This window comes from Rissa tridactyla, chromosome 1 (genome assembly GCF_028500815.1).
Source record: "Rissa tridactyla isolate bRisTri1 chromosome 1, bRisTri1.patW.cur.20221130, whole genome shotgun sequence".
Lineage (NCBI taxonomy): Eukaryota > Metazoa > Chordata > Aves > Charadriiformes > Laridae > Rissa > Rissa tridactyla.
The window spans coordinates 218,079,712-218,093,297 of NC_071466.1; the positions used below are offsets into that span (position 1 = coordinate 218,079,712).

Genomic DNA, 13,586 nt, shown 5'->3' on the forward strand with positions numbered 1-13,586 from the left:
GTGTGGAATAATTACTAAATTGGCCAAGAATCCAAAAGTACAGCATCGTTCACACGTTAAGGAAAGTCATAAAATCAAGAGGCTTCTGAGGTAGAATACAGCCGCAGCTGGCACACGAAGAATGCAACATCTGCGATTCCCTGTACGAGGTTGTTTGGGAAACTACGCGAGGGATGGAACGGAACGCGCTTGTTCCGTGGCCTTCCCTTGTGACGAATAGCAGATAAGGGAACGAGACGGTACTACGGAACAGATAAGCTGCCTGCTTGCTTACTACGAAACAGATAAGCGGCCCCACTCGCTACCCGAGCCAACATGTCATCAAATGTTGATGAAATGGTGTCCTTTGTGCGAACTTTGCTCATTACAATGTACCAAAACACACCTCCATCCCAGAGGCTACCCGCCCCCGAGGTGCGCCCACTCCTCCTTGAGTACACCAATCGTAATAAAGGCATTTATGACTAAAGTCACTCAAACTCCACTTTGAAGATAAAAAAATAGTACAGAAATAGCCCGAGAGAGGGGGGATATCGGGGAAGACACCATCACGAACAAGTCAGGAGAACTCCATCACTGAATTCCAGGACCAGACGACGGGCTGAGCCTTTCTTCCCCCCCATAGGGACGCCTTTGGGTAAGACTAAGGTTACACCGAGTGTTTCCTTGGGGAACTTAGAAATTTCTCTAGAGAATCTCTATCCTACATTTATAGCCAGCCTGTATCGTTTATAACTTTGTCGCGCGTTTTGTATACTTAACAATATCTTTATTTGCACGTGCTTTGCAGACAGTGTATTTATCACCAGCAATCCTAAGAACCTGTATATCTGTTGTTTAAATAAACTGCGCTGTTTAAGTGGCTGGTCGTTTTGGTTTCTCACTGAACGCAACCAAAGACTCGAGAGTGGCCGTGCTAGTTCAGGAGCACGACTAGACTGAAGGCGCGGTCCACTGTTAGTGTATCCAAATCGTGATAGTTTAATACATATTAAACGCGATTGGACTGATAGCGTTGAATTGGGCATCACTCAGAATTTAAACCCAGCCGCACCTGGCCTCCCACCTCGGTGAGGAGGGTTAGAACGCAAGGGGGTTTATCTTCTGCTAAAACCGCTTTGCCCCTTTTCACGCAACACTCAGCAAGAAGGACAAAGGCTCGAGGGAGCAGTGAAGTCCGTAGGTTGCTTCTTGAGGTCAGAAGTGAAGATGCCTGCGTCAACACGCCATGACTTGCTGGTAAATACTACAGTTCATGCAGCTCAAGATATAACATGGGGCCATCCCCAACTGGTTCCCCTTGCTGTCCAGAGGGCAGGAGCCAGTTTTGAGCTCCCACCAACATGGAGGACTTCGTTCCTTGTTCCTCCACACACATCCTATTTTCCAGCCACTGACCTATCTCCAACCCTTTGACTGTGTCCCTGGGTATCTATACCCCTTGATCTTCCGATTCCCTCCTCTTGGGCTGTACTTCCCACCCAACTCTGCTCGGGATTCCCACCAAAAATCTCACCATTCAAGTCCTGAACATACCCCAGCAGCCCCGTGCTGAGCTCTGAAGCTCACAGATTGGCACCATTCCCCAAAAGCTCAAAAGCTCTTCTTTACTTTTAAGAAACATGGGCTTACCATATACTGGGGGAGATTGTACAACATTGCTCGATACAAGATCTCACAAGGGGTTTCTTGGACTTCCTCTTCCCCCTAGCACAGAGAAACAGAAACAAGGGAAAATTAAATATTTCCAGTCCACACGCTTGAGATACGTCAGTCACCTCCATAAAACCCAGCCTGAGGACTTAATGATGGACATAGCTCCGTGCTGACTGCAGGAAGCTCCAGGCCTTTCTCCACTGCTAAATTTGATCAAGATATGGGCTTCTAGAAAAAAAGAGCACCCAATGTGTGTCCTAAGGATCACGGAGAACATATGGATTTCTGTGACACCTTGGAAAACTTCCGCATGTCTATCTAGTGATGGGGTGCAGCAACTTCTTACCAGAGACATGGGGCACTTCTCCAGCTCCTCCTCGTTCTTGATCTGGACGTCGGAGATGGAAACGTACTTGTGCTGGCAAAATACACGGACAGAGGCAGAGCAATTTCACAACTGACGGATGAAACACTCTCAGCAATGACAACAGTTGCTGATTTCAGCAGTATCTCGTTAGGTGTATAGGTCACAGCAGATACATGGAAAACTCATTTTTATGTGGGACATCCCTCTGTCCCTGAAGCTCCTCACACATCATGCCTTTGATTACTTCCAACTACTCCTTCTAGGATCTCTCTGTAAGTAAATGGAGTAAGTAAAATCGTCTCCAAAAGGCAATCCGGACCTTAGATAGGGTCAGTTGCCCTCTGGAGGTGTCTCACTCCATGTGAAGTGCTGTGGGAGCCAAGGTTGGCCACGCTTCCCCCTGGGAACAGCATGGGTCTGGGCATGTATGTCCAGATCCAGCTCTTGAAGTCTGTCACCTTCAAAGCACAACGTGGCAAATGCTTGCCAGGACACAGCAGTGTTACACCTCGGATAAAAGGGTGAGTCCAATTGTTGGACAATCTACTTGGAATTGCAGTGAGGACTCGGTTTTTCCATTTTTTTGCCCCAATTCCTGCAAGAAGCTCCAGAAGTTTTTCTTGTGATAACTAACAAGAAGGGACCCTCTTACTCCCTCCAGGAGCTGTGTTTCAGTTGGAGGTTAGATGTGAGGATCCCACACCACATGTCACGGATATTGAGCTGTTTAGACCTTGACCGGATTCATCGGATTAACTTCCCAAGGCAGAGAGAGCGAGAGCTCAGACCGAAGGCACTGCTGTACATCAGCTGAAGAGAAGCAGAAGACTAAATTCACATGAAATATTTACTGTGGGCTAAGAGCATACATCTGAGGAACTTGAAACTCGTTTTAAGTGCTGCATCACAAAGTTTACGGGTATGAGACTTGATGCCCTTTGGTCCCCCTATGGCCCTGGTGATCTTGGCCAATGATTTCCCCACCCCCATGAGATCCCCACGGGTCTGATACCACCTCAGAGCATCTGATCAGTGCCACGGAGCAAAAATAGCAAGGGATGAGGTTAGACAAGCTGACTACCATTCAGCAAGACTTTCTGGGCTCCTTCACCCAAAGCGCCACACATGGAGCCACCATCTCACCTGCTTCAGTGTCTTCACGCTTTCATGGATGGGCCGTGGTAGCCCGATCAGGGTTTCGGTGTCTCTGTGGGGGATGAAAAAAGATAAGTACGAGGCTGGGAAGAAGATCTGGGTTTAACACTTCCATGTCACACACGTTAAAGAGGGAGCCTGCAGTCTACTGAGTCTTTTGAACGCATCCCACATGGGTCAGGAATTGGGAGAGGTGTTGGCGTGAGCTGCCTGCCCTCCCACCTCCTCCCCAGCAAAGCCTGTACAAGAGAGGGGCAATGTCGGGGTGAAGAATTGGGCTGAAATCAGGTCTCTGTGTGGAGGCGGCTTGAGCCCAGCACCTCACCTAAAAACGAATATACCCTGCTGGGCCCGTGCCAGGGTGACTCCGTACTCGCAGCTTGATTTATTCACAGACTGGGCAATTTGCTGTGGATACCAGATTGTCCTGACTCCCTCCCTTGTGAAACCGGTCTCTGGCTTGGGCCAGGGGTCACTTATTCTGGGCTAGGTCTGATTTTTAATAGAAAGGTGTCCTTGGAGACCAGCATCTCCAAGAACACATTTTTATAACGCCGAGTGCGCTGCTGCAGCCCCAGCGAAATCCAGCGCTGCGCCGCATCGTCCCCAGCATGCCTTAGGCTGGTTGAGTTGAGAAAAAACTAAGCTCTGGGGACACCTCCCACCAGTTAAATCGCACTGATGGGAGCTAGGGGACAGACTTTGTCGGATGTGCACACGTAATACTCACTGTCCCAGCGTGAATCCGATGAATTTGTTCCTGCTCGCTTCCAGGAAATGCTCGATGTCTTTCTGTCTGATGGAGCAGCAGAGAAATAAAAACAAGGAGAAGGTTGGAAAAGAGACGTATACCAGATCACAGCCTACGTTGCTCAGCGGGACCAGCAAGAACCTTTGAGCTTTCTAGGATTAATTTCTAGAGGTCTTAATAGCAGTGGGCTAGAGCCACCATTGGTCTCGTTGGCTGGCAGCAACGTGAACCAAAACCATTTGTATTTGCTGTGCAACTCCGCGGGAACGTGCAAATGGATGGAGAGGAGTTCTCTATGACCACCACCCTTTTATCCACCTTCTGTGCTCCTAGCACATGCATCTGCTCGCTTTGAGTGAACAAATGTTGTCTCCACAGTCTGGCAGAGCACGTGCTGCTCCAAGAGAGCAAGCTGACGTCTTGTCCACCCTGGGCATCTTTCGTGAGAACTGGTCAGGGGTCTCAGCTCTACACGTAGGACACGAACTGTGAGCCAAGGCTCTCTCAGGCAGAAAGAAACCCAGCTGGATTTCCAGGCACCAGCCAAGAAAAACAACACTCATTTGATTTCGAAGTTGAGAGCATTAGGTTACGTGGAGGACCACGGCACCGTGTGTGCGGAGACCCACGTGAGAAACCAGTTCTTGCCATGTCCCTGCGAGGAGTGCTCCGTCTGGAGAGACACACTTAACCCTGTCACTGCTTCCACACCAAAAAGATGTATTTGCTCCTGTGTTTTAAAGATATTGGATTAAATCCAGGCTTTGGATCAACAGCCAAAATCCCCACATGGATTAGAGGGAAAGGGGCAGAGGTTTTCACCCTCTTTTCCTAACGCTCCCCAAATCGTGTGTAGCAGAACTGGTCTTAGGAAGGGAAGGCACCGACTTCTTTATCCTCACGTGTTTTTCTCCAATTTTTCACCTTAGAGCAAGGCTGCTCAGGAAGGCTTCATCTGGCAGCACAAGAGTCCCACTCAACAAGCAAGAGGCAATGTCATTAATGAGTTCCCAAGATGATTAGTCTAGGACCTTGCCCTACCGAGATCCATTGGTGCTGGTTGGGAAAGCTGACCTTGCTCCCGCAGCCCTCCGGCACAAGCGTCCTTCCCAGTACAACCTGGGATGTCCAAAATGGGATTGCCACTTAGTGGCCAAGCTTGGCCATGCGTGGTTTGTAAAGCCTGGGGAAGGGCTCAGCTAAACCCAGCCCAGAAAGGACCAACTGAGACAACAAAACAACTGGAGTCACTTCAGTTCAACTTGCCAGAGGCCAAAAAACTTGCCACACGTTGACGTTCAGCCCGCAATGAACTCCAGGATAGGTAGGACGGCAATGAAACCAGGTGGATTTACCTGACTTTGGGGGCCCAGGGGAGCCCTTTGGGGAATGACACCCTTTCGATGGGTGGGCGCTGAGCAGGCATCGCGGGGATAATCGCGTCCCGCTCCATCAGGTCCAGTTCCCCCTCGATCCCGTTGTCCACATCATCGTTCTCCTCTTCATCCACTCCTGCTTCATCGTTCTTGAAGGGGTCTCTCTCGTTGTAGATATCCAAACTGTCTTGCTTCACCAGGGGCTGCAGAAGAAAGGGGAAGGAGAAATTCAAGTCACTCTGTGGATTTCATTTCCCTCCCAGCCACCAGCACCAGACCTCTCCATCCTGGAAGGATCAAGCTCCCAGATGTTCCTCAGGTGAGGATTTGCTTCCTAGCTGTTGCCACCAGAGCCTGGACAAGGAACAGCCTGCTCTGTACCTCTAAGCTTGCTGCTCTAGGAGATGTGACCCTATTTTCCATCTTAACTTTTGGAGCTACCATCCAACATCTAACCCCTAGCAAAAGAGACGTTTTCATCCTCAGACCATAACACAGCAATTCCAAGAGTGGAGTAAAAAACATCAGGCTTCCTGTGAGCAGTTTGCTCCTCAGTGTTTATCAGCCCTTTGCCATAGGGTCGGGATGTCCTCTCACTTCCTCCGGATCAAGTGCATCGTGGGGCCGGTCTGCTGCAACTGAAATTGGTGGGTGAAAAGCTCAACACGAGCCGGCAACATGCGCTGGCAGCCCAGAAACCCCCCCACAGCCTGGGCTGCATCCCCAGCAGCGTGGGCAGCAGGGCGAGGGGGGGATTCTGCCCCTCTGCTCCGCTCGGGGAGACCCCCCTGCAGTGCTGCCTCCAGCGCTGGGGCCTCGGCACAGGAGAGACACGGAGCTGTTGGAGCGGGGCCGGAGGAGGCCCCGGAGATGCTGGGAGGGCTGGAGCCCCTCTGCTGTGGGGACAGGCTGAGAGAGCTGGGGGGGTTCAGCCTGGAGAAGAGAAGGCGCCGGGGAGACCTTCCAGCCCCTTCCAGTCCCTAAAGGGGCTCCAGGAAAGCTGGGGAGGGACTCTGGCTCAGGGAGGGGAGCCACGGGACGAGGGGGAAGGGTTTTCCACTGGAAGAGGGGAGATTGGGATGAGATATTGGGAAGAAATCCTTTGCTGTGAGGGGGGTGAGCCCCTGGCCCAGGTTGCCCAGAGAAGCTGTGGCTGCCCCATCCCTGGAGGGGTTCAAGGCCAGGTTGGACGGGGCTTGGAGCAACCTGGGCTGGTGGGAGGTGTCCCTGCCCAGAGCAGGGGGGAGTGTTGGACTACGTGACATTTAAAGGTCCCTTGCAACCCCAAACCATTCTATGATTCTACGAAACTGGAAAATGCACGAGCACTTGGGGGAGGAAGGGAAACACGTTCCCAAGCACAGGCTGGCTCCTTGAACAGATGATGATCCCCATTGGAAAAACATCCCGGGCCGTGTGCCAGGAGGATGAGCCCGCTCTTACCCTCCGGCTGCGGTGACCCCGCTTCTGCTGCTGCTGCTCCATGAGCTCGATGGAGTAGGTGGGAGGCGAAGCGGCGCGCATGCTGCGCATCACCTGGATGCTGTCCTCTGGCAAGGGCGGCAGCCCCAGCTCCTCCCGCTTCCTCACCTTCATCGCCTGCAGAGCTTCAAATCCACCCAGCGTGAACTAGGGACCAACAAGAGAGGTGAGAGAACGGGCAGGAGACATCCCCCCTGGACCACATGGTTATTCTGGGCTTCCAGGGCCATCCAACCGGAGAGCTGAGGATGAAGAAACCACGTCACTGGTTCGTTCTCCAGACTTCTCCCCCACCCCGCATCCTCTGCACGGCTCAACCCACTCTCATCCCAGAAGAAACCGTTTGCCTTGTGTCCGCTTCCTGTGCCACCCTAAATAACCTCGATTTGGTTGGATTGAATAGTCGGGAACATCCAGGCTGCATCAGCACTATTCCCAAAAGGACTGGTTTCTGGAAAAAGGAATGGTTTGCACCCACCAGAAGCACCTTCCAGAGCAGGAGCAGCACCTTCTTCATGGGGAAGTGTGGAGCATGGCCACTGCAGAACTTTGTCACCATTGTGAAGAGCAGAAGAGCAAATGGCTCTTCAGTGTGCACGGGGAAACCTGGTGGAGAGGGACCAGGAGCAGGTTCAGAGCAGATCCCCCATCACTGAGGTCTCCCCGCTGGTCCAGCATGACAAAGGGACCTGTTCAGGGCACAATGAACTCTGTGGCTCACTCAGCTCCATCCTGAAGGTCTCCCGGCAGGTCTTCCACTCAGGGGGATCCTCCTCCTGCTCCACACGGATGTTCTCCACCATCAGGTACATGACACTGAGCAGCACCCTGCCGGGACGGCACAGCAGGGAGGTGACACTGCCAAGCAGAGGCCGCTTTGTCCCCAGCGGCTGTCCCATAGCCTCCACCCACGTGTTAGTGGGGAGCAGAGCGGTGGTACCTGAGCTCCGTGCTGTCGGCCAGCGAGATGGCCGGCTTCCTCAGGGCGCTGCTGCAGGCCTGGCTGTTGCTGCGGGGAAGGGGACGAGCTCAGTGACAACCACCGGGCACGGGCTGCTCCTTGCCCCAACCCCCAGCCTACGTCTGCAGCAGTGGGAAACACCACGATGGGGGACGTGCCATGGCTGCAGCACCTCCCTGGTCCTCGGTGAGGAGGAGGAGGAAGGAGAGAGAAGATGATGGCAAGGAGGATGGGTACAAAGAAGATGAAAGAGGATGAGCATGAGGAGGATGGAAGAAGAGGGTGAGGAAGATGGAGAAGAAGAAGATGAGGAAGAGGAGGGTGAGGAGGACGGGGAGAAAAAAGATGAAGAGGATGGTGAGGAGGATGGGGAAGAAGAAGATGAAGAAGAGGGTGAGGAGGATGGAAGAAGAGGATGAAGAGTATGGGGAGAAAGAAGATGAAGAGGAGGAGAGTGCGGAGGATGGAATAAAAGGGCGAGGAGGATGGGGAAGAAGAAGATGAAGAAGAGGAGGGTGAGGAGGGCAAGGAGAAAGAATAAGATGAAGAAGAGGACAAGGAGGGTGAGGCAGGTGAGGGCAGTGTGGGTCCTCTCACTCGATCTCCATGTTGAGGAGCTCCAGGAAGGCGGTGAAGGTTCCCAGCTGGTACAGGAGGAAGCTGTTGTGCCGAGACCAGTGCAGGACATCACCTTCGTTATCACAGTCTCCGAAGACACCTGGAGAGGCCCGAAGGGAGGCACTGGTTAGGAGGGAGCTGCCTTTGAAGCCCTGAAGCACACGGGACCATCATGGGAAGAAGCTTTGCTGCACCGACCTGGTGCAACCCCAAGAGAAGGCTTCTCCCAAACCCTCCGTGATGAAGCCAGGCAGGGGGTACATGGCCACATCCAGCCACGGGGGATGTGGTCCTTACCCTGTGCCAGGTAGAGGATGGCCCGTGCTACTTTGAGCCGCTTGTCCCTGTTGACCACCTCCAGCCCATCCAGCAGGCGCATGACGTAGGCCTTCTGCTGAGCCTGGTCCAGCTCCAGCCACCTCCTGCCCTGCACTGGAAAGGGGACACAACAACCAGCCGGGTGCTTCCCCGGGGGTCCCGCTCTTGCCCAGGGGAGTCCCCCAAGCCCCAGAGCTTGTACCTTGAGCGTGAAAATCCTCCTCGAAGCATCTCCTGTTGGTGCTGAGCTCGGGCTCCTCGGTGTAGCTGTACAGCTCTGATGGAGAAAGGGGTCACCAGGGACCCGGAGGAGTTTCACCCTCCTCCTCACCAAATCCCTCGTGGGGCTCTGAAGCATCAGAGTTTGCAAGTTTGCAGATGACACCGAGGTAAGCGGGAGTGTTGATCTGCATGAGGGTAGGGAGGCTCTACAGAGAGACTTGGATAGATTGGACCGATGGGCCAATGCTAACGGTATGAGCTTCAACAAGGCCAAGTGCCGGGTCCTGCACTTGGGCCACAACAACCCCATGCGTCGCTACAGGCTTGGGGCAGTGTGGCTGGAGAGCTGCCTGGCAGAAAAGGACCTGGGGGTTCTAATTGACAAGGGGCTGAACACGAGCCATCAGCGTGCCCAGGTGGCCAAGAGGGCCAATGCCATCCTGGCTTGTATTAGAAATAGTGTGACCAGCGGAAGGAGGGAGGTGATTGTCCCCCTGTACTCAGCACTGGTGAGGCCACATCTTGAGTATTGTGTCCAGTTTTGGGCACCTCAACACGAGAGAGATCTCGAGGTGCTGGAGCGAGTGCAGAGGGGGGCAACGAAGCTGGTGAAGGGCCTGGAGAATAAATCTTATGAGGAGCGATTGAAGGAGCTGGGACTGTTTAGTTTGAGGAAGAGGAGGCTGAGGGGAGACCTCATCACTCTCTGCAACTACTTGAAAGGACATCGTAGAGAGGTTGGTGCTGGTCTCTTCTCACAGGTAATTAGCGATAGAACAAGAGGGAATGGGTTCAAGCTGCAACAGGGTAGGTTTAGGCTGGACATTAGGAAAAAATTCTTCCCAGAAAGAGTGGTCAGACACTGGAATAGGCTGCCCAGGGAGGTGGTGGAGTCACCGTCCCTGGATGTGTTTAAGACTCGTTAGATGTGGTGTTGGGGGATATGGTGTAGGGGAGAACTCTGTAGAGTGGAGTTGATGGTTGGACTCGATGATCCCAAGGGTCTTTTCCAACCTAAATGATTCTATGATTCTATGATCCCTATGCACCCGAGGAGACATGGGGCAGAGACCTAAACTTATCCTCCACGACCTCTTCTGTAGCTCCAAGGGGCTTCTTGGAGCCACCCAGTGCTACCAAATTCATCATTTTCATCCCCGTGTCCGAGCTGGGCTCTTCCCACGCTCCTGCCCACAGCGACGGTGATCGAGCTGCATTTGCCATTTCACAGGGGGGGGGCGTTTTGTGTGTGTGTGTGGGGGGGAATTTTCTGTCCCAGTAAAGCCAGTTTGCAAAGGGAAGGACCGCAGGAACACCCGGGCAAGACCTGCACTGATTTCACACCCAGCGCCTCGGATATTTTGGGACCTGCAAATAGGGGCTGGACTTGGAGGGGCACGATGCTGTGCCCGTTCCTATATCATTCCTACCGGTTCCTATACAATCCCGATAGGTCCTACGGTGCTGAGCAGCACCACGGGGGTCTGAAACGGTCCTGCAAGGGAGGAGGAAGGATCCCTCGAAGGAAAAAAAACGTGCTTTAGCCAGGCCAGCTCGCGCGGCTGAGACGCACACAGCTAAAAATAACCCCTTTGCTGGCCGAGATACGCCGGGGACTGGGAGGGTTACAGGGCGACAGCAGCCGGAGCGGGAAGATACAGGACGAGGACTCGACCCATTGTGACACCCGCGATAAAGGGTGACACTTCCCAGCCACCGGGCACGCCAGCCGTCCTCCCACCCCCTGTCAGCGCGTCCCGGATCATTCGGAGTGCGGGCTAACCCCCGTGCCCCCACGCGTCCCTTTCGCTCGTCCCCGGGGAGCGAGCGGCTCTCTATTAATAAATCCCTCTTGCTCTATTACCGCAAGGATGATACCACCTGATATCCATCCCCCGTCCCGCTCGCCCGACTGCCTGAGGGATTCGGCTTTTTTTCCCCACCCCGACGGGCACCTATTAATAGCAACGCAGCCCCCAAACGCCGCTTCACCTGCTAACTCGGCGCCGTGGCCATCGGCATCCCCATATTCGAACTCCAGGTTGGGGCAATCCACCGAGCCCTGCGGGAGAGCGGGTTGGGGTTAGCGGGGGAGGCTGCCGCATCCCCGCGGATATTTCGGGAGGCAGGACGGCTGCCAGCGCTCTCAGCCTTTGCACTAAAGCTCCTCCAGCTGCCGGAGCAGCGAATCCTGCACGGATGATCTTGACATGGGTCTCCGGGGCTCAAGCGGGTCGTCCGCGCGAGGCTACTTAAAATACAGCGCAAATTCGGAGTGTAAAAATAGCATTTCTCAAGTCCCAGGGAAAGCAGAGGCAGGACCTAAAGCGCCAGTGAATGTTTGATGCATTTCAGTGCCCCAAATATTCTTAAAATCAAAGTCTGGGGATGGTTTGAAGCAAAAGTGCCCGGGAGGATTCGAACCCTCTGCGTGCTCTCCTCAGCATCCCACATCCGACAGCTTTCGGGGCCGAGATTTGCCCTTTGGAAGCCCGTAGGGTTGCGGATCTCCCCCCTCCTCCCCTGCGGAGGAGGAACTGGAGCATGAAACTCCACCGGAGGATTACGGCGGGGCCGGGAGCGGGCGGCCGCAGCCAGACGACGACCCAACGCCAGCATCGCGCCGCCGAGCCCCGGGGAGGGAACACATGAATGGATAATCAACCAAATTAACATAATTTCTCATTCTGAGTCCCAGCATCCCTCTTCGGCAGCCGGGCTGGAACCGATGCGCATCGTCACGATTAATATTGATGACCCTGGAGGATGCGCGGCTCAGAAACATTGGTTTCTCGCCCAATTTTTGTAGCCAAGCCAGTTCGGGGAGCTAAAGCCGAGGAGGAATTCGGCGAAGCGCGTGCGGCGCTAATCCGCTTGGTGAGGCCGAGCCGCTGCTCTTGGAGCCAGGAGGGAAATGCAGACCCCAAATTCAAATTCACGGGCAGGGCTTGGAGGGGGGCACATCTTGGGAACCGTCTCCCAGCAAAGTGGGACCCTTTTTGGGGTCAGATCCCCAGGGAGCCCCTCGACTCCTTCATGTCCCCTGCTCACTCCGTGTCCCTCGGTGGCTTTAGGGTGGCCGGGGACATCGGTGCCAGACCGGCCCCTGGTGACCTGAGCCTGGTCCTGCTTCCCCAGCCCCGCACCCATGAAGCCGGGTGGGTGCAGCCCAGGGCAGGGGCGGGAGTTTAGGGGTTATGTTATTTTGGGAAGAAGGGGTGAAGGGTAGCAGAGGGGACTGTGGCCCCCAGACCCTGGTGAGGGGGTGTAAGTGGGTGCCTGGAGGGTGTGTGGGGGAGCCAGGGACCCAGCTGGGACCCCAAAACCTTGCTGCCAGCTCTGGGAGTGGGGCGGGGACGTGCCAGTACTGGGGACACCCTCCCTGGGAACCCCCACACTCCAGAGCGGGCGCCCCCACAGGACTCCCAAGTCCCCAGGCTGGGGGGACACCCCTCGGACCGGTAACCCCCCCCACCCGAACCATGGATCGGGCCCCGCAGGACCCCTCACCTGCGAGGTAGGGACCCTCAACTCCCGGGGCAGTGACCCCCAGCTCCCAGGGACCCCTCACCCCCGGGGCAGGGACCCCTCACCTCCAGGGCAGCGACCCCCAACTCCCGGAGACCCCAACACCCGGGGCGGGGACCCCCCCACGCCAGGGACCTCTAACCCCCGGAGCAGCGTCCTCCAACTCCCGGGCCAGGGACACCCAACTCCCGGGGCAGGGACCCCAAACCCCAGGGACCCCCAGCTCCTGGGGCAGGGAACCCCCCCTCCACACCCGATATGGGGTCCCCCCTCCCCCGAGCAGCGGCCAAAAAGGATCCCCGGGGGTGGGAGGTGGTGGCAGGGCCGCCCCCCGCCCTTACCTCGGACTCCTTCCGCTGGCTCCTGAAGAGCTCCCGGCTCTTGGGCGGGGGCTGTTGGGGGGGCTGGCCCGGACGAGCCCTGCCCGGGGCCGGGGCCGGGGCCGGGGCCGCTCCCCCCGCCGCCTCCATCGGCCGCGGCCCCTCCGCAGCGCCGCCGAGCACGTGGGGGCCGCCCCTCCGCGCCCCGCCCCTCTCCCCGCCCCCCAGCGCCCATTGGTCCGCCCCTCCCGGGGGGCGGGGACAGAGGACACACCCCCTCTCTGCCATTGGGCGAGGGGCGGGGCCAGAAGGGGCGTCCCTTGGTGGGGGTCCGCCGGGGTGATGGCGGGGGGTGGGAGCGGGACGCAGGGACGGGGCGGGGGGTGTCCGGGGGCTTTGGGGGTGCGGGGGCGTGGGGTGACCTCGGGGAGGGGGTGGTGCCAGCGGGGGATGCTGGGGGGGGCATGGGGGGGTGCCTGGAAGTGACAGGTTGGGGGGGGCACGGGGTGATGAGGTGTCCTTGGGGGGTGCGGGGGGGGGGGGGTGTCGCTATGGGGTGTCCCTGGGGCTGCTGGAAACATGAGTGGCACTGGGGGTGTGGGGGGGCATGGGCTGGCCATGGGGTGCTGGGGGGGGGGGGGGCTATGGGATGTCCCTGGGGCTGCTGGGAACAGGGGTGCTTCGGGGGGTGGGGGGGGGGAAACGGGATGTCCCTAGGGCAACGGGGGTGTCCCGGGGGGTGCTGGCATCTGGGGTGCCCCTGGGTGCGGGGGGGGGGTGTGGGGGTGTGTTAAGGGTTGTCGCTGGGGCTGCTGGAAACAGGATTGTCCCT

The 13,586-nt window shown here is 56.3% G+C and overlaps 1 protein-coding gene across 1 annotated transcript in view; it reads right to left on the reverse strand.

Moving 5' to 3' along the window:
• STRIP2 (striatin interacting protein 2) overlaps window positions 1-12,925 on the reverse strand; it is a 28,992-nt gene extending 16,067 nt beyond the window's left edge. Inside the window, exons 1-14 of the mRNA XM_054187890.1 lie at window positions 12,776-12,925; window positions 10,899-10,968; window positions 8,887-8,961; window positions 8,664-8,798; window positions 8,346-8,466; window positions 7,728-7,796; window positions 7,509-7,615; window positions 7,266-7,393; window positions 6,749-6,934; window positions 5,285-5,508; window positions 3,909-3,974; window positions 3,167-3,230; window positions 2,003-2,074; window positions 1,633-1,707 (exon numbers count right to left, since the gene is read on the reverse strand). Coding sequence (XP_054043865.1) covers window positions 1,633-1,707; window positions 2,003-2,074; window positions 3,167-3,230; window positions 3,909-3,974; window positions 5,285-5,508; window positions 6,749-6,934; window positions 7,266-7,393; window positions 7,509-7,615; window positions 7,728-7,796; window positions 8,346-8,466; window positions 8,664-8,798; window positions 8,887-8,961; window positions 10,899-10,968; window positions 12,776-12,904 — 1,521 coding nt within the window. The 5' untranslated portion in view covers window positions 12,905-12,925. The remainder of the gene's footprint in view (window positions 1-1,632; window positions 1,708-2,002; window positions 2,075-3,166; window positions 3,231-3,908; window positions 3,975-5,284; window positions 5,509-6,748; window positions 6,935-7,265; window positions 7,394-7,508; window positions 7,616-7,727; window positions 7,797-8,345; window positions 8,467-8,663; window positions 8,799-8,886; window positions 8,962-10,898; window positions 10,969-12,775) is intronic.
• Between the last annotated feature and the right edge of the window lie 661 nt (window positions 12,926-13,586).